This window comes from Zingiber officinale, chromosome 10B (genome assembly GCF_018446385.1).
Source record: "Zingiber officinale cultivar Zhangliang chromosome 10B, Zo_v1.1, whole genome shotgun sequence".
Taxonomy (NCBI): domain Eukaryota; kingdom Viridiplantae; phylum Streptophyta; class Magnoliopsida; order Zingiberales; family Zingiberaceae; genus Zingiber; species Zingiber officinale.
Window position 1 is genome coordinate 44,304,020 of NC_056005.1, and position 23,378 is coordinate 44,327,397.

Sequence of the window (23,378 nt, forward strand, 5' to 3'; positions counted from 1 at the left end):
ACTTGGAATGTTGTATCTTATTCAAGAGTTGATTTTTATCTAGGATCTTGTAGCTATCTTTCTTGCAGTTATCATTAATTTTTTGTAATTAAACACCATTCTTGATTGCTCATATTTTTGTTCAGCTCCTTTATTAATTATAAAAGTCGAGCTTCTGAGTCTAGAATTAAATTTTTGAATAGCTCCTAAATATAATAACTGTTGGATATGCATTTTACATTTCTCAATTTCCTCATTTGTATATCTTAAATCTTGGGCTTTAATTGTTAGATTGGGGTTAATTATTGCAAGTTTGCAATAAATTTTGTCTTTATCTCAATATTTGGTTGGATTTTCGCCTATAATCTTTATTTTTTCTAATATAGAAATAAGGGAGTTTAAGTCTGGTTAATGGGTATTAATCATTTGAAGTAATTGTTTTGGGATGATGAGGTTTGATGGGATAGTCCATGTAAAAAAACAATTGTATAAGGGGCTTGACCAACCAAGTATTTCTAGTTTTCCTAATAATTAGAAAAAGCTAAATCATAGGTTTGGAGATTAGTATTTAGGTTTGGCTTATTTGTCTGTTTACAAGCGTCTGGTGTAGAACAGTGGCAGGTAGTATTTGTTGGATTGTTATTATGTTTGTTAGTTATGTTTCTAAGTGGATGGATAACTGATGGATAGTCCGAGACAATAGGTGAGACTATTGGTGTGGAAAAGAAGAGAGCATAATCTTTGGTGAGAAGAAAAGTTCTGTTGGGTGCTAAAAGAAAATTAAGTCCTAAATAAGATTAATGTTAGGATATAATAATGATTTAATCCATAATTTGGAGAGCGGCAGAGGAACACTATATTTACCACAATTATTGTAAAATCTTAAATGTATATGTCACAAATTGGGTACATACTAATTATTGTCTGTCAAATTGGGTATTAATTAAGGGTTGGGAGGTTGTTTTAATGAGAGTTTTAGGTAATATTGATAAGAGTGTAGTTTCATCTATAGTAGAGTTAGTTGCCCTGTTGTCTAAAAAGGCATGTAAGGTAAACTCATGACCATATATATTAACGAGACATTTGACCCTAATATCAAGATTTTTCCCGTGTTACAAATACTGGAGGTTTTAATAAAAACCAGGTCAGTATTTGGTGAAGTCATGAAAAATTGTAAGCCTTTTCCTTTATTCGGAAGTTGTGGCAAAGGTGAAGGAAATAGGTTATGGATTATGGTATCCATGGTTTCTAAATCTATTTCTAACTGATTTATTCTGGTTTTCAACACAGAGACACTTGTTTCTAGGAGAATGTTTCAGGTATTGCTTTAAGCGAGCTGACTCATGAGTATTGTAATAGTGAAATATTTTCGAAGTTCAAGATTACAGACCTATTTTTTGCATATCTTACATGTACCTCTCATATCGATAGATGAATAATAACTACAGAGATAACAAGGAATACTATCAGTTCTTGTTTTTAATAGTCAATCATGTGGACAGCAAGGTTCCTTGGTTTCTGTATTAAGTTGGGAAAATATTAAATTAGTTTTGGGAAAGTCTTCCCATAAGTTTGGATCATGGTTTAAGGGCATGTTTTTTTTTTAAGTATGGTATCTCAGGATAACCTTGAGAAAAAGAAGAAGGATGTGGAAATGAATTTACTCAGCTATAGTCGGAAGAGGAGGGAGGTATTTCTTCTAGATCTTCTACTGATATAATTGAGTAAATAGAAGATGTGTCTGAAATATCAGATTGGATTTCTACTAAATCTATATTAGTATATGTTACTAATTTTGCCTCACGTGTATATAAATTTTTCTTATTTGGGTAGACGGAAGATAAATGTACCGATTCATTACAAGCAAAAAAAAGGTAATAGTGTTGGCATAGCTTTTCTTTGGTTTGAATTTTCTTACATGTTTGTCCTTGTTTAAGTATGATTTTTTTTCTCTACTTTTTATAACATAATATATTTTTCTTGATCTTATTTTTGGTTTAGGAATAGGTTGTTTGGAAGCTCTACTGGTTCTATAGTTATTTTGTATTTTTGGTGGAGGAAAATCATACCGTTGAGAAGTGTAGATTTGACTATAAAATCCGTATTATTGGTTTTCAAGTTGTTTCTGTATATAAATGTAAGTACATTTGTCTTTTAAAATGAAAATAATATGATGTATTCATATTCCAATGTTATCATACTGTAGTGCTACTTTCATATTGGTCCAAGATTTATATTGGTCCAAGATTTATGTATTTCTTTGTCTAGGTCGCTTGGTAGTTAAAAAAATATTACAAAATGATTTTATTCTGTTCCAATTAAAAAGTTGTAATTGTTCTAAATCGCTCATATGACTTCTTTTTGTCTAATGTTTAATCTAGTATTAACGTCTCAAGCCGTAAATAATCTATGAATCGTATAGTAAAAATTAAGGATGTTATTGCCTTGCAAGCAATTCTAGCTACTTCAGGATGATTAGTTTTGTAGGTTTAACATGCTGCTCTGGCAACATCGTCCAAATAATTTTCGTCTACTCTTATCATGATTTTCCCAGATTCTATATCTAGTTCGTGTTTAGCGTGATAATATATTTTTACAGAGACTATCCATTATTCTAAGTAGGTATTATAACTATCCATTATTCTAAGTAGGTATCATATATTTGAGGATCATCGTATTCCTTAATATTTAGTAGGATAGAGTTTTTTTTTTTCAAAATATGTTATTATTTCTGTGGGTTTTTTTTTTCCTATAGTTCTTCATAATGGGTTATTATTTTTGTGGGTCTTCTTTTTCTATTATGTGTCCACAACAACTCACAGAAGTTTTGACTCTCCTCTTGGCCACTTGATCCGTCTAATTAAGCAAAAAAAAGTTTTTACTTTTCCAAGTCTAATTATATTTAGCTCTAATTCATTATCATATATGAATACAATTTCAGGAATTCGACCAACCAACCTGTTAGATGGGTTTGTACTTCATCCAGTTAGAAAAATAACAATAAAAACAAATGATGAATGAATACAAGTACTTGCTAACAACTAGTCAGAATAGCTGATCAACTGGGCCTCGTGCGATGGTAAAATGTGAGACCGACTCTTATACATACATCGTATAAGGTTTTGAACTATTTACGATGCTGGGCTGTTCGTCGGATTATCTAAGGAGTCGATAAAAAATAAAAAAATAAACAAATTCACGTCACGTCCATAGATGACGCGGCTTCTACGAAATAAAGAGAAAATACATTAATTAATCCAACTAACCTTCCCCTTGGAGGGTCGCATCTGCTGACTTTCAGATGCCACAAATAGAACAATTGTAAAAAAAAAACACCAATATATATAAATTAAGTCTCGATGCCGAAGAGCTAATGCAACTTAATCTATGGCTGTGAGATAATACGACGGTCCAACTTCAGCTTCAACTCCTCGGTGCAGAAAGTTCAATCGACGACAGTAAGCCAAGGCTATAGCTCCCCCCTTCTCCCCCACCAAGTAACTTATTAATTTGTTAGTTATATGTTTCTGATATTTCAAGGACCGCAGCAACATGAGCAGCAGCAGCAGTGGCATCAGCAGCTTCTGGTGGGTGAAAAGATTGCCATGGTTGATAAAAAATGAAGCATCTTATGAGGCGGTGTCGGATTTGGAGGGGAGAACGAATAAGAGGAGCATCGTAGGCGTGCGAGGAGTCATCGCTGGGTTTGTCGTGCTAGTTTGCCTCGTCGGTTTCATCTCGACTCGGTGGATCGATGGAACAGTATGCCTTCTTGATCTCTTAATTCTTATGCGCTTAATTACTTGTGCACTTGGTCTTTTAAGAAATATATACATATCATCCCTTTTTGTTAGAGTTCAGTTTAATTTTGGTTAGAATTGAGATCATAACACCCACTGGTAAAACGGAGAAGAACACAAATTAGCCAAACAAATCTTAGAAAAAAATAATATCGTCATAGTTTTCTTTTCTACGTGATCTTATCTGATCACGAATTTTTATGGCTATTATTTATTTTTATGGCTATTGTCCAAAAGAGAAAGAATAATGATTAATCAAGCTGGGCTGGGTAAAGTCGAGCTAAAAAAGTTAATTGAATTTGGCATCTTTAGTGGTTTTCGACCTTTCTTCTACTGGCCTTGAGGAAAATGCAATGACCACATTTGCGTGATGCATGACGATGCACAGGCAACTCAATTCCAAGTGCCCCGTTGAAACGTTTGTGTGCCATTAAGTCTGGTTATGTTTCAACATCAAGCGTTAGACTATTTTTTTTTTTTGTTTTTTTGTTTTTGTTTTTCTTTTGTTCATATCAGTTGACGGTCATCTTTAATCCATCCGTCCACTTCAAAGTGTTGACACATGGCAAAGTTGACTTTCATCCGACGTCACATTGAAAACTGTTGTCACGAAGAATTTAATCGATGAGTCTCTGTTTCAAATTTATTAATAAATAACTCTTTCTTATCTATCAATTTCCTAGGATTTCATACTTCCTGTAACATGCTTAATGACTATATGATCAGCCTATTAGATTGGTCGACCTGGTCAATCTAGGCAAATCGTCCGAGCTGATCAAACCGGTCGAAAAGAAAGTGATTAGGGACTAATTAATACAAACAAGGAACATACTGGCATAAAAAGGCAATGATTAAAAAAAACAATAACTGTCTAGATTCGACTAAACCTGCAATCATATGATTCAGTAAAAAATGTGCTTCCATGTCATATATAATGCGAATAATGCAATTAGGAGTTTAATTTATTACAAATTGTCATAGTCACTAATTTTTATAATTAGTTGATTTTTTTAAATTGTTTATTTTTTTTTAGAAAAGTATGTTAGATTTTTATTAGAAAAATTAGGATTTTATTATAAAAGTATAATATTTTATAAAGAATAGGTGGTGTTCTAAAATTATAAAAAAAATTAAGATCCCCTGTATAGCCAGATTTGAGTTAATACAATTTCCAATTTCTTTTTCTATGGTGAGAATCAAAAACTTTCCTTCAGGTGAGAGGATCCTGTCTTTATTCCTCCTAGCATCAAATGGTATCAAAGTTGAATTTCTAATTTGGTGTTCAATATATTTTAATCCATCTTTAACTGTTATTGTTTCTTCTAACCATCACTTTTCTGTCATATTGAGTAATGTTGTTCCATTTTCTCTCTCACCACTTTTATTGAAATTTTCTTTTCATTATCAGCACACGTTTCTTCCACCACTGCATCCGTTGCCCATCTATCTACTTGTTGGTGTATTACGAGGCTAGTGCTTAAAACTAAGACCAATTTTAAACTTTAAATAGTGTTTTAAATACTATTCTTAAAGTTTTATTTGGTTTATAAATTGTGCATCATAAAGACCAAATATCATATAAGATTAGATGAAGTTAATTGTCTATATTTTGCACTGAGTAAAATAATTCAAAAAATAAAGGAAAGGAGAGCAAGACTATGTTTTTTTTCATCCAACTTAATCCTTTTATAGATAATCAAGCACATCATGAAATTGAAATGACCAAAAGTTATAACTTTTCCTTCCAGCCTTTTCATTTGTTTAAAATATCCAATAATCCTCCGTCATTTTCAATAATTGAAAATACTTTATTCATAAATTACAAAACACATCTTGATAAATTGTGCATCAATAATGGTTTCTTTCGATTGAACCACTATCATAATGATGGTTTCTTATAGTTTGTAAACTATTTTAGTAACGATGTTTTGAACCAAAGGTTTATGTAACAAACCACATGAATCATCACACACAGATTCATTTCTTTCTAATTGTTATAAACAACATATATTTTGTATAATGCTACAATCCTTTAATGAATGTGTCAAAGTTTAAGTCCAAAACTTTAATAGATAATTAAATCCTACATTTATATATAGGCAAGTTCTCAAATGGCCCCGCCATTTGTGGTATTTTTTGAGACTTGTTAAGAATCACTAAATTCATCCTCACTTTAATAGTGGGAATTTAAACACTTATCTTTGATATAGTGTTTCAACCTTTGTCCAATATACTTTTCACTACATTGAATCCAAAACTATGCAATGTGGTAGCATTGGATTGAGGTTTCCATTGTTGAAGGTTTATATCATGGACTACCCCATTTCAATGGAAGTTCTTTCAACTATATCTCTAGTTAATCCTTTTGTTAAAGGATCAACTAAGTTTTCTTTGGATTTAACGTAATCTATGGTTATGACTCCACTTTTTATCAAACCTTTAACCATACTATGTCTCACTCCAATATGTCTTGACTTGTCATTATAGACCTCACTATAAGCCTTGGCAATCATACTTGTGTTATCACTATGGTTATAGAAGAGATAGACTTTGACCACATTGGTATCTCATACAACAAATTTCTTAGCTATTCAACTTCCTTGCTAGTTGCAGCTAAAGCTACAAACTCAACTGTCATGGCGGAGTCGGTTATACATATTTGTTTCTTGGATGCCCAGGAAATAACTCCACTACCTAGAGTAAAGATCCAATCATTTGTTGAAGAGTGATCATCTTTATTCGTTATCCAACTACCATATGAGTGCCCTTCAAGTACTGAAGGATCTCTCTTATAGCTTATATTATGATTTATTCTATTCTTGAAATATCTAAGAATTCTGGTAACACCTAATCAATGTTATTTGCTGGGGTTATTTGTATACCTATTTAACACCCTTACTGCATAAGTAATATCCGAACGTGTACAAGTCATGACATACATCAACCTTTCTATCACTTGTGAATATTCCAACTGTGATACTGTCGAACCCTCATTTTTGACATGGTCAATTTTAGAGTCCAAGGGAGTTAAAGCCTGCTTAATTGAACATTTTGTGAACCTTCTTAATATAATGAGACTACGAGAGTAGGATTGATCCTTGTTCTCTTTTGATCTTTATGCCAAGGATGACATTGGCTTCTCCCATATCTGTCATATCAAACTTGTTTGTTAGCAACTTTTTGGTTTCTAATACTTGTTCTAAGTCTAAACCAAAGATCAATAATATGTCATCCACATACAAACATATTATTACAACACCTTTTTCATTTGAATACTTGTATATACATTTATCCAATTCATTGATTTTGAATCCATCAGCAAGTATTACTTGATCAAATTTTTGATGTCATTGCTTTGGAATTTGTTTAAGTCCATACAATGAATTCATAAGTTTACACACTTTGTGCTCTTGTCCAGGTACTACAAATCCTTTGAGTTGTTTCATGTACACCTCTTCATCTAACTCATAATTCAAAAATACAGTTTTAATATTTATTTGGTGGATTATTCATTTTTGGATTGATCCAATTGCAAGTAGTACCCTTATGGTAGCTATCCTTGCAACTGGTGAGTATGTATCAAAATGATTAAGGCCCTATTTTTGGGTATAGCCTTTGGTTACTAATCTGACCTTGTATTTATCTATTGTTCCATCGACTTTTAATTTCTTTTTGAAAATCCATTTACAAGCCACTGGATTGAAACCGGGAGGCAAATTCACTAGAACCCAAGTATTGTTTAACAATATTGAGTTTATTTCATCATTGATTGTCTCTTTCCAAAATGATGCATCTTGTGATTTCACAGCTTCATCATATGTTTTAGGATCATCTTCGGTATTAAAACAGAAAGTTATTTTGTTACTTAGTTCATTTCTTATAACTTCAACAAGATAAGTAATAAAATTTGAACCAAATGATTTGGCCTTCTTTGCCCTTTTGCTTCTTCTTAGCTCAATGATCTCATTTTGGTCATTTTAGTTAGCAACATCATCATTTCTCAAGTCATTGTTTATGTTCTTGGAAATGGAATTGAATCTTTATTCATCAAAGATTGCATCTATTGATTCTATGATTGTGTTGATTCCTATAGAATCATTGTGTTCAATTACCATGAACCTATATATTGGTGCAGGGGAGCACTAGATGATCGAACCTGTGTTTTGATAATGACAAAGAGTTCAAAGTTAAGGTTACTTATTTTCTAACAAGTGTGAATGAGATTGCAGAAAAGTTATAAATGTTCTTAGACAAAAGTCCTAGTAGATTCTAAGCAGGTGGAAAACCCTAGAAAGAGGTAACCCTATGTCTTAGGGGGTGGTAACCCTACGTTATGGAAAGTCCTAACTGTGGTTAGGCAATGAAATTCTGGTTTGGGGGACCGAGTGAAGTCTTGGTGAGTCGAGCACTTTGGGTGAAATCCTAGAGTCGGGGACTCTAGGTGAAAATCCTGGTGGTCGCGGACCAGATAGAAGTCTGGACGGGTCGTGGAGTGGACGTTCAGTATGAAGTCCTGAAGTCTTAGATGCTGAGCAAAAGTACAGACGGTCGGAGGACCAGTTTGGCAAAAGGTAATTTCTCCTTAGAGTATTAGGTGAGGACACGTTCCCCGAATAAGGAACAATAGACGTCGGTTTGACCTGAGATTTTTGGGAAATCCGAACGTTGGAACTGGATAGTCCGGAGATTGCCAAAAGTTAAATAGCATATTATCTGCTATTATTCTAACTTTATTTTGTAGGACAACTAACATTTTTACAGGGTCAAATTTTGCCTGGTTCGGTAGATCGAATGTCCGGATCGGTCGACCAAACCTCCAAGCAAATAGATCAAATTTCTAGCAAACAAATTAGGTTCAACCAAGAGATTGGTTGACTGAACAGTGGATAGGCGTTGACGTGTTTAGGCAGGGTTGATCGGACCTGACCTGATAAGCCAACCAGGAAAGCGGGATCGGTCGATCGAACGAAGGCTCTCTTGGAAGCGGCAGAATCTGGACGGGAAGCTGGGCAGGTTCAGAAAGTTCGGTCGACCGATCAGCGTCGAGTCAAAGACTGATCCCAAGATCAGTGGATTTAGATCAGGTCTAACTTGGCTATAAAAGGAGGACTCGAATAGGTGCTTCGTTAATTATTCAGATAACTGAAACAGAACGATCTTCTAATGTGCGCGCTACTCCAAAATGACTCAACAATGTCGAACCGTTACTCTGACAATCGATGAACAGTTTCTTAATCATTTATTGTTGGTAACTTAATTTCATATAGCAATTGTACTTCAAGTTGTAACTTTCTGAATCTATAGTAATTGCCCAACAAAAGCGATCAATGATCGCAGGCTTTGGAGTAGGAGTCGTCACAGGCTCTGAACCAAGTAACTAAAAGTGTTAGCGCTTGCTTTATGTGTTTACTTATTTCCGCTGCGTTTATCTCCTATTGTTTTTTAAAAAGTGAAAAAGTCACGAGTGTTATTCACCCCCTAGCATGCATCGATCCTAACACCCTATTTTTTCTTTCAGCTACACCATTTATTTGTGGTGTATAAGGTGCAGTCAACTCATGTTTAATACCAGTTGACTCAAAAAAAATCTTTATCATAATATTCCCCACCTCCTTAGACTTTTTATAGAGATGTTGCTTGTAAGTTCAATTTCTTGCTTATAAGACTTGAACATTTGCAAGGCTTGATCTTTAAAGTGTAACAAATAAATATAATATAATCTTGTGGAATCATGTATAAATGTTACAAAATATTTGTTTCCTCCTAAAGTTGGAGTTGCATACCAATCACATAAATCACTATGCACTAATTCCAACTTGTTATTTTATTAAGCATACAAGTGTTACGTTTTTCATTATCATTTTGTGCACATTTAGTCAAAAGATCTAATTTAATCATATCATAGATTATTTTGTAATGAACATGACATAATCTAGAATTCCATAAAACAGTTGAAGACTCAGCCAAGTAAACAAAAGATGCATTCTTATTGATAGGTATAACATGTAGCTTAAACATGTTATTATAAAGATAACCCTTCTCAACAAACATCTTACCCTTGGAAAGAATAAACTTTATCAGCCTCAAAACTGTTTTAAACCCAAACTTATTCAAAAGACTACCCGATATAAGATGCTTCTTAACTTTAGGAACAAATAACATATTGGTTAAAGTTACAACTTTTCCCAAAGTAAATTTTAGATTCATCTCCCCTATGCCCTTGATGGGTATTGTTGAGGAGTTCCCCATGTAGAGAATGGAGTTTAGGTCTTCAATTTCCTTCAAGGACTTGAAGAAACCCTTATTCTTGCATATGTGTTGGGTGGCTCCTAGAGTCAACCCACTAAGTGAATTCTTCATCAACTATGTTGATTTCAGTGATCATGGCTACAAGTGCCTTCTTATCATTGCCTTTGTTGTGGAAGTTTGGAGCATTTCCATTCTTCTTGAGAAGATGACACTCATACTTGTAGTGTCTCTCCTTCTTGCAATGATAGCACTGGTCTTTCTTTTTCTTGATTTTGCCATTGTCTTTACCATAGAAAGTCTTCTTCTTAAATTTGTTATTTTGGCTTTCTTCTATGACATTCACCTTGGTGGTTGACTCTGTTAGGGTCAATTTGTAGCTAGAGAGGGGGATGAATAGCTCATCACACCCGTTGTCATGCTTCATGATGATGATATGCAGCGGAATGAAACACGAAACACAATTACAATGCTAACACGAAGGATTTACTTGACATCAACCTCAAGAAGAGGTGACTAATCCAAAGATCCACACACGACATACTCTCCACTATGCAAAATACTCCTTCTCGGTAACTACTGAAGGCGGAGAAACCTTGTACAAACTCACACAATAAGATACAACACACGTAATAAGAAAAATATATAAGAATACAAATGAAAAATCTCTTTTTGCTTGACCTTGTCGTTGAAGAACGCCTCTTGAAACTTGGAAGTGCAACAACACTTGTCCCCAAGAGCTTCAAGAACTGGTGGAAAAGTCGTGAGCTTGGTGGAGAAGAATCGGGAGAAGCTGTTTAGAGAGTTACCGAAGAAGAAGCTCGCCACGGCTTTATACTCTGCGCTTCTAGGGCTCCCAATCAATTGAGCTTACTCCCAATCGATTGTCACGTCACATCCACGCAATCGTAGTTGTCCATCGCTCGCTTCATGTGCAATGGTCATATTTCAATCGATTGGGGAGACTTGAATCGATCGGATGATCGATTCAGAGTACCTCTGTGCTATCATTGGAAAAGTCTGAATCGATCGACCGATCGATTCAATTTTCTCATGTTCGCGCAAGAAATCCAGCCCCCAATCAATTGCCCGATCGATTGGCGGTGCCCAATTGATTGGCTAATCTATTGGAGACCCTTTTGTACTCGCGGCATCACTTCCCAATCGATTGGCTGATCGATTGGGCCACTGTTTGTCACAGTACTGTGCCCAATCGATTAGCTGATCGATTGAGTTTGGTTCAATTTGATCACCTAATCAAATTGACCAACCCTAGCTTGCTCAAGTTGTAACGACCCGGCCCCTCGGCCCTTTGGGCGGCCCAACTGGCGGCCTATTTGGCAGCCCCTTGGCGGTCCCTTGGGCGGCCCAATTGGTGACCCCTTATGTTGTCGACTGACGACCCTCGGCCGTGCCGTTACTCACTAGGTCTTGCCACCCCTGGCCAGTGGATTTTTTTCCTTCCCAGGATTCGAATTCTAGACCTCCAGGTTAAGTACTAGAGTTTATGAATCCTGCAAAAATCCACTGGCCAGGGGTGGGAAGACATAGTGAGTAATGGCACGGCCGAGGGTCGTCGGTCGATGACATAAGGGGTTGCCAAATGGGCTGTCAGTTGGGCCGGCCAAGGGACCGCCAAGGGACCGCCAAGGGGTCGCCAAATGGGTCGCCCAAGGGGCCTAGGGGCCGGGTCGTTACACAAGTCAAGTCTAGGGCTCCCAAACCCAACATCCGGTCAACCAAGACCTGTTGGGACTCCTCCTGCCTAGCATCCGATCAACCTTGACTTGCTGGGACTTCTTCACCAAGTGTTCGGTTAATCCTTTGACCTACTTAGACTTTTCTCCTTGTGCTAAGTGTCTGGTCAACCTTTACCCACTTGGACTTAACATCTCGTGCCAAGTGTCCGATCCTCCATTATCCACTTGGACTTCTTTCCACCAGATGTCCGGTCACTCTTGATCCATCTGGATTTTCTTGTGTCAAGTATCCCATCACTCCTTTAACCTACTTGGACTTCCCAACACCAGGTGTCCGATCAACCTTGACCTATTTGGATTTCCACGTGCCTGACTTCACTCACTAGGACTTTCCACCTACCTAGCTTCACTCACTAGGACTTTTCAACTGCCTATCTTCACTCACCAAGACTTTCACCTAGCTTCACTCACTAGGATTTTCCATCTGCCTGGCTTCACTCATCAGGACTTTCTATTTGTCTAGCTTCACTCACTAGGTCTTTCCATCTGCCTAGCTTCACTCACTAGGTTTTTCATATGGCTTCACTCACCAGAATTTTCCAACTTCCTAGCTTCACTCACTAGGTCTTTCACCTGACTTTACTCATCAGGATTTCCAACTGGCTAGCTTCACTCACCAGGACTTCCACTTGTTAACCTCTAGTTAGGACTTTCCCAGTCAAGTATCTAGTTAACTTTGACCTACTTAACTCTTCTTCACATCAAATTGATCAAACCTTGACCAGAGGTGAATTGCATCAACAATCTCTCCAATCAGACGATTGCACCTGCAATCTCCACATATTGTCAAATATCGAAACTCAAACATCAAGACTCAAGCTTGAGCCAACTCAAGCTTAGTCAATGTGGTCAACCTGACCCGGGAGATATTATACCAACAATCTTCCCTTTTTTGATATTTGGCAATACCTTTAAGTTAGGCTAATCTCATAGCCTCAACTTCTCTTCATGTCAAAGCATGAATGAGGGTTTCCTTCATTCTCCCCCTTTCCTAGAGGGTAAACCTCTTCTTTAGGTAATAAAGGTCTAACTTAAATCCTACATTCTCCCCCTTTGGCACACATTAAAAACTCTCTTCCTGAAGAGTTACTCATACATTATTCACAACTTCACTCGTTGTTCACAACACCACAATGAAGGTCTCATACCCTTCATTGTGTCGAATGCTCAACCTTGAACATTAACCACTTCACAATGCTCATCCTAGAGTATTCATCATTCCAACAATGAAGGTCTCATACCCTTCATTGTATCTAATGCTCACCCTTGAGCATTAACTCTAACGAAGGTTAACCACCTTCCATAGTGTTTAAAAAATTAATTTTCACGTTCTTAAAGAGTAACTCCCCTAAAAGACATGCTTGAAACTTCTATCATTGCATCAACAATGACTTGAAATTCCTAAATCTTTAAGAAACCCAAAATTTGAAGTTTTGAGATTTAAAAGATTCAATATTGAAATCAACCTCATCCTAAACTTCAACCTAGTGTTTCTTAACCATTTCTCCTTGTTTTCATCATTAAAACTACCCTTAAATGTATATAAATATATTCCAAGGGGTTAAGAGTGGTTAAAGAGACTAAAAATGACTTAAAGTGTTGAAATCAGACTTTTCCCAACCAAAATCAGTCTTCTCAATCGATTGGGGTTGGGACTCAATTAACAGGCACCATTTCAATCGATCCAGCGATCGATTCCGTGAGCTTCTATTCGCGAAGAAATCGCTTGAATAGTTTGAATCGATCGACTGATCGATTCAACAAAGTTGAATCTAATCAATTCAGTAAAGTTGAATCGATCGGCTGATCAATTTCGTGAGCCTCTACTCACGAGAAACTCAATTTCAATCGATCGGCTGATCGATTGAAACTGCCCAATCGATTGGCTGATCGATTGGATTTCTGGTTTCCTGAAAATGAATTTCAGCTAAAATTTAGAAATGTCCTAAAAATTTTATAAAATTCTAAAAAACATGAAAATTCTTGTAGACATTATTTAGGGTATATACTATCATGAAAAAAATAGTTTTCTAAGAAAATACTTTCTATTTACAAAAATTGGCACAAATTTAAAAACTCTTGAAAACTTCAATATTTTCTTCTACTTTGTATCTAACTTTTCAATGATGATTACTATCAAAAGATAGTTTTCACCAAGGTTTTCCAAAGTATATTTAAAATGATTTTCAAAACCAATTTCCAACCATATTCTTTGGGCTCAATGCACATGACTTGTACATTAGCTTTTCCAATGGTTGGAGTATATATAAATTTATGTTTTGATGAAATTAAAACTCAAATAGATGCACTAAATCAACACCTTGAGTTTTATTCATCATCCTAATATCTCACTTGTATCTGATGTGCACTAAAACACAAACAAGTCATCTTATAGTCTTTGTGAGATGTAGATTTTGGTTTTGCCCTAAACTAGGGATCATGCATATCTATCTAGGTATTTTAGGAATTATGAACATCCACCTAGGATGTCACTTGTTAGCAAATGTTATTGTCCTTAATTACAAGGAAATTAAAATAATGCATGATGAGTTATGTCATACATCAAAAAGGAATAATTTTCAAAATAATATACTATTGCTACATGATGTATGTATGACATGACATAATATTTTTATTTGTTTTTCAAAATAAGCATGAATGCAAAATATGATGTCATGTCATATGATGGGCAAACAATCATGGCAATTAGCATAAGTAAGATATACCTAGATAATCTATCTAAGTATCTTAAATCCTTAGCTAAACTAAAATTGATCCTAGATTGCCCTCATTTTCTCAAGAAAATGTCGAAACCTAACTTGACATTTCTTTTGCTCTGTCATACTTGTACCAATTAAAATTAAATCCACTTCCTAAAAGTTTGGCACATTTTACTCTTCCAAAGAGTAATCAATTAATCCTTTTCATTTTCAAAGGTTAACAAAAACCTTGAAAATGCCTCCAAGTGTCAACTTTATCAAGATTGAGTTAACCGTCCTACCTATTTAGAGTTAACACTCTCTAAACCCATCTAGGGTGTAGAGAATAAAACTCAAAACTTATTGGTACTCCTTGGATGCTCTATGTACTCACTAGGGATAACTTCCCTAGATACCTTCCTAATGACCTTTCTAGACTTCTTAGAAGTCTTGGTCATTTTCTCTAGGTAAACTCTAGAGATAGCTTCCCTTGTGACCTTCTTGGTGACTTTCTTTGACTTTTTAAAAGTCTTAGTCACATTAGTCTTTCCAAAAATACTCCTAGGGATAACTTTCCTTGTATTTTTGACTTGACCACTAGACCTAGGGTTAGTTCCATAATTATATGAACCCTATGATAAGACGGGATATCCTTTTTGGCTTTGGATTTGTATCCCAAATCTCTATGGCCATAGGATGACTCTTATTCATCTAAACCTAGGTTTTGCTCATTTTGACCTTTAAGAATATTTTCCATGTTCTTTAGGGTCTTTTCTAATTTATCAAGCCTTTACTTCAAGGCTTGGTTTTCCAACCTTAAATCCTTAGATTTTAATTTTTCTTGATTCCTATGAGCATTTCTATTTTTAGACCTATATCTAAAATCTTTAGAGTTATTGCCTAATTTGTTATCTATTTTTCTAGCCTTAGATTGAGTGATTTTAGCATAATAAGCTACATAACTTTCCTTAATTTCATCATGCTTCCTATTTTCATGATAAATAGCATTAAAATAATATAAACTATTCCTAGCATATTTTTTATCATTACTTAAAGGAATAAACTCAATAAATGATACCTTGGATTTGCTCTTGAGACCTCCCCCTTAACTTGAGCTTCCTCCTTTGAGCTTAGTCAATTTCTTCCCCTTAGGACATTAACTCCAGTAATGTCGTTTTTGATTGCAAGATAAGCACACTATGTGTTTCTTGCTCTTCTTTGTCACAGGGGCGGCCTCCTTGAGCTTCTCTTGCCCTTAGGTGCCACTTGGCTCTTCTTCTTGGCCAATTTAGGACACTTACTCTTGTAGTGCCCTTTTTCCCTACACTCAAAGCATATAATGTGATTTTTATGATTTAAAATTGAAATAGTTATACCTTTGTTTGTAGGGGTGACACATGATCCTCTATTTGACTTTTCTTGATTTGTAAAGCTAGCACCATCTTCTTCTTCTTCATTTGACTCGGAGGTGGAAGCCTCTTCTTGCTATGGTGTTAGTGAATGATGCTCCCCCTCAATCCTAGAGGTGGAGACCTCTTCATCTTCATCCTCTTGCTCATTGAACAAAGAGTATGCTCCCTTTTTGTCCTTTTCGTTGTACTTCGTTAAGGATGAAGCTTTTTGGACTTCCTCTTCTTGAGTTGAGCATCTCTCAACTTCAGAGTTCTTTTCCTCTTGGTCTTGCTCCAATGAGTCACCTTCTTTGGATTTCTCTTGGTTTAGTGCAGTGAAGAGAACCTCATGGATTTTAGCCAATTTACTCCATAGCTCCTTGACATCTTCAAATTCTTCCACTTGCTTCAAGATGTTGCTAGGTAATAGATTGACTAATAGCTTGGTCACTTTATCATTGGCCTCACATCTTTGGATTTGCTCTTGGCTCCACTTATTTTTCTTTAGAATTTTGCCTTTGCTATTTGTTGGAGCTTGGAAACCTTCCATTAGAGCAAACTATTGCTCTATGTCCATCATAAGAAAATTTTCGATCCTTGATTTCCATAAATCGAAACTCATTGATGTGAATGGTGGAGGTACCCTTGTGTCAAATACAAGTCCATCTCAGAATTTCATCTTGAAGTTGAGCCTTTGATGAAGCCTTTGACTTGTTGAAATTTGCTTCAACTTCTTCTCCCTCTAGCTTATTTCCCTTTCCGGCGATGATTCCGATGAAAAGTGACCTCACTCTAATACCACTTGTTAGGGTCGATTTGTAATTAGATGAGGGGGGAGGGGGAGTGAATAGCTCATTGCGCTCGTTGTCTTACTTCGTGATGATGATATGCAGCGGAATGAAACACAAAACATACTTACAACGCTAACACAAAGGATTTACTTGGTATCCACCTCAAGAAGAAATGACTAATCCAAGGATTCACACGCAACACACTCTCTACTATGCAAAATACTCCTTCTAGGTAACTACCGAAGGCAGAGAAGCCTTGTACAAACTCACACAATGAGATACAACACATGCAAGAAGAAAATACAAGAATACAAATGAAAACCCTCTTTTTGCTTGACCTTATTGTTGAAGAATCCCTCTTGAACCTTGGAAGTGCAGCATCACTTGCCCCCAAGAGCTTTCAAGAATTGGCAGAAAAGTCGTGAGCTTGGTGGAGAAGAATCGGGAGAAGCTGTATCGAGAGTTATCGAAGAAGAAGCATACCACGGCTTTATACTCTAAGCTTTTAGGGCTCCTAATCGATTGGGCTTACTCCCAATCGATTGCCACGTCACATCCATGAATTCGCAGCCGTCCATCGCTCACTTCTTACACAACGGTCATATCCCAATCGATTCACCAATCGATTGGGAAGGCTTGAATCGATCGGATGATCGATTCAGAGTGCCTCTATGCTCTCGCTGGAAAAGCCTAAATCAATCGACTGATCGATTAAGCTTTCTCGTATTCTCGCAAGAAATTCAGCTCCCAATCGATCGCCTGATCGATTGACGGTGCCCAATTGATTGGCTGATCGATTGGAGACCCTTCTGTGCTAATGACATCGCTTCCCAATCGATCGGCTGATCGATTGGGCTGTTGTTTGTCGCAACACTATGCCCAATCAATCAACTGATCGATGGGGCTTGGTCCAATTTGATCACTTGATCAAATTGACCAACCCTAGCTTGCCCGAGTCAAGTCTAGGGCTCCCAAACCCAACATCTGGTCAACCAAGACCTGTTGGGACTCCTCATGCCTAGCATCTGGTCAATCTTGACCTGCTGGGACTTCTTCACCAAGTGTCCAGTCAATCTTTTGACTTACTTGGACTTTTCTTCTCATGCCAAGTGTCCTGTCAACCTTGATCCACTTGAACTTACCGTCTCGTGCCAAGTGTCTGATTCTCCATGACCCACTTGGACTTCCTTCCACCAGATGTCCGGTCACTCTTGACCCATCTAGATTTTCTTGTGTTAAATATCCGGTCACTCCTTTGACCTACTTGGACTTCCTAACATCAGGTGTCCGGTCAACCTTAACCCACCCGGATTTCCACGTGCCTAGTTTCACTCATCAGGACTTTCCATCTGTCTAGCTTTACTCATTAGGACTTTCCATCTACCTGACTTTACTCACCAAGACTTTCACCTAGCTACACTCAATAGGATTTTCCATTTGCTTGGCTTCACTCACTAGGACTTTCCATCTGCCTAGTTTCACTCACTAGGTCTTTCCATCTGCCTATCTTCACTCACTAGATCTTTCATCTGTCTTCACTCATCAGGATTTCCTAACTGCCTAGCTCCACTCGTTATATCTTTCACCTGGCTTCGTTCACCAGGATTTCCAACTGTTTGACTTCACTCACCAGGATTTCTACTTGCCAACCTCCAGTTAGGACTTTCCCAGTCAAGTATCCGGTCAACTTTGACCTACTTGACTTTTCTTCACATCAAGCTGATCAAAATTTGACCAGAGGAGAATTGCATCAACATGCTCATTGTCTTTGTCATCCTCCTTTGATTGAGGGGTTTCCTACTTTCTCAATTCTTCTTCAACACGAAGAGAGTTATCTAGACTTTCTAGTGAGCACTCTTCTTTTTTATGCTTGAGATCTCTCTTGAAGTCTTTCTAAGAGAGAGAGAGGGGGGGGGGGGGTTTACCAATCAAAGCACTAACAATTATTGTCTCATCCATAACTAAATTGTGTTGAAAAAAATGACTTAACATTCTTTCCAATTCAGTGAATTGTTGCATAATGAGTCTATATTGTCCATCATTTTATAATTGAAGTATTGAGACAAGAAATTTCTTACTTGTAGAGTCTTCTCTCATATACCTTGCCTCAAGTTTTTCCCATAGCTCTTTGGTGGTTCCTACCATATGGTAGATGTCAAACAGGTTGTCCTCATGGCGTTGAGGATGTGACCTCTACATATTTCATCGTCTGTCTCCCACTTCTATTTTGCACTGTGCTCGTCCAATGTCTCCTCCCTCTCTCTTTCATGCGTTGACTTTGGAGCCTTGAGCACATAAACCACCTTTAGGGCCACCAAGAGGAAATGAACCCTCTTCTTCCAATGGATGAAGTTACCGCCATCAAACCTACCAAGCTTAACTATACTAGATGTTAGATCTTTCACAACACAAGCCATTTTGGGTGGTATAATAAAGCCTTAAGATTGTTGACGTATTACAAGGCTAGTGCTAAAAAACAAGACCAATCTTGAACTCCAAATCGTGTTTCAAATATTATTCTTATGGTTTTATTTGGTCTATAAATTATGTACCACAAAGATCAAATATCCTATAGAATTAGATAAAACTAATTATCGATATTTTGCATTGAGTAAGACAATTCATAAAATTAAAAAAAGGAGAGCAAGAATATACTTTCTTTTCCATCCATATTAGTCCTTTTATAAATAATCCAGCATATTATAATCTTGAAATGGCTGAAAATTATGACTTTTTTCAAAAGGTATGATGTTTCTCAAAAGTTCAGACTTTTCTAAAGTTACGCCTTTTCCTAAAAGTTGGAACTTTTTCAAAGTTATGACTTTCCCTTCAAGTCTTTTTATTTATTTAAAATATTCAACACTATTAGTCTACTAGCATCTCCATCTTTCACTATTTTATTCTACCACCATCATTAATTCTCTATTTGTCATATTTTCCAACAATCATTTTTTCTTTCTTCCACCGCCGTCATCATATTTGTCATATTTTCATTCATTCCCTATCTCCTCTCCGCACAATCGTTATTCTCTTGTTTCTTCGCTACTAATTTGTCTGCCACAACTTCATTATCGCCATTTTTATTAAAATTTTCTTCTCTCAGTGTTATCACACAATTTTTTTTTCATTGCATCATCCACACATCATTCATTGCTCTGTTCCCTCACCATCATCTCCATCATTATCATACTTTCATTTACTCTTATTATTCATCATGCCCGATTTCCTCTTCGCACAATTCTTTATTCTTTTTTTTTCACTACTAGTCTACCCAACACAATTTTATCATCAAGCAATGTTGGTTCATTTCCTCCATTGCATTCTTCGCCCATAGCTATTGCCATCTCTACCTTTCACAGTTTTATTCCACCACCATCATTAATTCCCGTTTGATCTATTCTTGGGTTTAAATAGAATTCTCATACTCTCTTATCATTCTCTCACATCATTGACTACATAATCATAATGCATCATCATCACCCGATCATTGTCACCACTATTGTCTTTGTTCTTTATAATCACAACCTACAACATAAGAGAGCACGTAGAATTCAAAATTTGAAGTGTCGTTAATTTTAATTAAAGGTCATTGTATTTTTGGAGTAGAGCCGACCCTAGGTCGTCAAGGTGGGGCCGACACATAAGGCCCCACCTCTGGCGGGCCCACTTTTTTTTAAAAAATATATATTTTTTAAAGTAAATGCTAACCAAATATGTTCATTGAACAAAAATAAGTTAAAAGGGTGGGATCCACTTTTTTTTTTAAAAAAAAAATTATATATTTTTTAAAGTAAATACTAACAAAATAATGTTCATGTAAAAAAAATATCTAATTATAAATTTAAAATATTATGAATTTCTTTTTTGTAAAGTGTCAAAAAAAAAAAAAAAAAAAAAAAAAATACAAGCAAACCTTTAATTTTTCTTACTCCTTCATGGATCTTTTCCTATTTCTAACTCTCTAAACCATAAAATCCTTAAACATAAATTTAGTTTATGTGTTTTGTTAATAAATTTATTTTTATAGCATTGATTTTATTATTTTTTTATATAAATAAAAGGTTTTTTTTTTATTGCATCCTTCGAAGATCAATCTCATCGATAAATTTTCGTTAACATTTTAAACCAGCCCCAATTCGAGTTCTAAGAAAAAGACATTTCTGTCTGAATAAAAGTTTCTTAAAGGTAAGCATCTGTTGTTAGAGTAACTTAATTCCTTGTGGTATACTAATCGATATATATGTGGTTGTCAAATTCTTCATGCACGCAGATGCCCTCCTCCATGGTGAACTCAATCCCACACCCCCATCATCCGCCCTACCAATCCAAACCCTTCAAATTAGCCTGCCCTAATCAAACCAGCCCATCACTATCATCCAACCTTTGCCGGACGACGACGATAGCATCACCGCCATCTCCAGCTCCCTCTCCTTATAATGATCCCTTGATCACGTCCTCCTCTCCTTCTTGCCCATCTTACTTTCGATGGATTCATGAAGACCTAAAGCCCTGGGCATCGACTGGGATCACGCGTGACATGGTGGAACGTGCCCAACCGATGGCCGCATTTCGACTGCTAGTCATCGGCGGCCGGCTGTACGTGGAGCAGTACCATCGCGTTTTCCAGACACGCGACCTCTTCACCTTATGGGGCTTCGTCCAGCTCGCCAACCGCTTCCCCGGTCGTCTCCCGGACCTCGACCTCATGTTCAATTGTGAGGACCCGCCCACCGTCAAGAACTCCCCCTCACCCCCGCCTCTCTTCCGCTATTGCAAGGATGACACCACCGTCGACATCCTCTTCCCCGACTGGTCCTTCTGGGGCTGGTAATATAATTAATTAATTAATTGCATCCTATATATATATATATATATATTAAACTTCACAATTCCTTCCTTAATTATATATTATATATAATATATATAGCTGTTAAATAATATATATTTTTTAAAAAAAAATCATTTTAGGGCTGAGATCAATATAAAGCCGTGGAAGGAATTGAGTGAGGAAATGAAGGACGCGAACAAGAGAGTGAAGTGGAAAAAGAGACGTCCATATGCATATTGGAAGGGCAATGAAGGGGTGTCTCGCCATCGACAAGACCTCATGAGGTGTAACCCTAGCCATGGTCATGACTGGAATGCGCGAGTTCATAATCAGGTAATTAATTTTTCATATTGCAACTTATTTTTTACGAGAAAATAATTTATTAATTACGTTAATCTATACAATATTCTTTGTGGATCGGATATATAACCAACCAATATATCATATATAGGATTGGGAGTCAGAGATCAAGAACGGGTTTAAGGAGTCAAACCTCGCTGAACAATGCACCTATAGGTACAAGATTTTTGTGGAGGGGAGATCATGGTCAGTGAGTGAGAAATACACTTTGGCCTGCGACTCGCCCAACTTATTCGTGACGACCCACTTCTATGACTTCATGACGAGGAGCTTGATGCCCGGACAACACTTTTGGCCTATCAATGAAAATACCATATGCAGGTCCATTAAATTTGCAGTCGATTGGGGCAACAAAAACCAGGACAAGGTAATTAGCTAGCTACTCATATATATATAGTACTTGTTAACTGGTGATTAATAAATACTAACTAGTAGCCTCTAATTCTTGTGTTGGATCGATATATATTTATCGCAGGCACAAAAGATAGGAAAGAAAGGAAGTGGCTTCATTTTGGAGGAAGTGAGCATGGATTATGTATACCAATACATGTTACATCTACTCACTGAATACGCCAAGTTGTTGCGTTACAAGCCGAGTTTGCCGGAGAAGGCCACTGAATTGTGTATGGAATCGATGGCCTGTGACCAGGGAGGGAAGGTGAGGGAGTTCCTGATGGAGTCGATGGTGAGCTGGGCTAGCAATACAGAGCCGTGCACGTTGCCTCCGCCCTACGGCGCAGAAGAGTTGGAAGAGTTGAGGTCGAAGAAGAATGCCGCTATAAAGGAAGTGGAGAAATGGGAGAAAGAAGCCTGGGACAAAGGACATTAATTATCCAATTGATCCTCCTACTTAATTTGATCACTTGCATTATGTAAAGAAAATGGAAGATTTTCCTCTAGGATTCAAATTTTCCTCTTGGGTTATAGTGCTAACTCAAGATAAAAAATTTTAGATGTTCACGGGATATATTATATGTATTTAGCATTTAAGATTTTAGGATTTAGGGGTTGAGTTATAGTGAATTTAAGCTAATAAGATTTTTCCTCTATAGTTCAAGTTTCCCTCTTGGGTTATAATATTCAAGATAAAAAAAAAAATTAGATCTCATGGGGTATAATATTATTTTTTAAAAAGATATGTTGATTTGAAAAAAAAATTGGAATCCAAGTGCCTGCTTGGATCGCTAAGCTCTCATGTGTGCGCAATGTTATATATATATATATATATATATATATATATATATATATATATATATATATATATATATATATATGATTATTCTATACTTTATTAAACATATTAAAATCTCAGTCTAAGCAAGAGATTATGGAGATTTTCAAAAATATAATATTCAAATAGATATAATTTTTCAAGGAAAAACAATGACTAATATTAATGATAGCTTTAAAGTTCAAATAAATAATATTATTGAAACACTTACTACAAAAGGAATTTATTTTTTAAACCTAAAGACTTTTCATCTAATTTACTTGTCGGGTTAAACTGGACCCTTAAGCTAGAAC

General features: G+C 36.4%; 1 protein-coding gene across 2 annotated transcripts; it reads left to right on the forward strand.

Annotated features, from left to right (window-relative positions):
• The first annotated feature begins 3,295 nt into the window (after positions 1-3,295).
• On the forward strand, positions 3,296-22,937 carry LOC122028516 (protein O-glucosyltransferase 1-like). Of its 2 annotated transcripts, none has more exons than XM_042587355.1 (6): positions 3,296-3,437; positions 3,520-3,741; positions 20,937-21,493; positions 21,635-21,827; positions 21,946-22,221; positions 22,330-22,877. In XM_042587355.1, the coding sequence occupies exons 2-6, from the start codon at positions 3,532-3,534 to the stop codon at positions 22,681-22,683; spliced, it is 1,590 nt and encodes a 529-aa protein (XP_042443289.1). In that variant the 5' UTR covers positions 3,296-3,437; positions 3,520-3,531; the 3' UTR covers positions 22,684-22,877. The 2 variants fall into 2 exon arrangements, with proteins under 2 accessions (XP_042443289.1, XP_042443290.1); XM_042587356.1 differs by having other exon boundaries at positions 3,329-3,437; positions 3,528-3,741; positions 22,330-22,937.
• The last annotated feature ends 441 nt before the right edge of the window (positions 22,938-23,378 follow it).

What these genes read in the sequence shown, in the direction of transcription:
- LOC122028516 (XM_042587355.1), top strand. Translation starts at nt 3,532, where the DNA reads ATGAGCAGCAGCAGCAGTGGCATCAGCAGCTTCTGGTGGGTGAAAAGA. An exon ending in GACTGGTCCTTCTGGGGCTG is followed by an intron (nt 21,494 to 21,634) that starts GTAATATAATTA and finishes AAATCATTTTAG; the next exon opens with GGCTGAGATCAATATAAAGC. An exon ending in ATGCGCGAGTTCATAATCAG is followed by an intron (nt 21,828 to 21,945) that starts GTAATTAATTTT and finishes TATCATATATAG; the next exon opens with GATTGGGAGTCAGAGATCAA.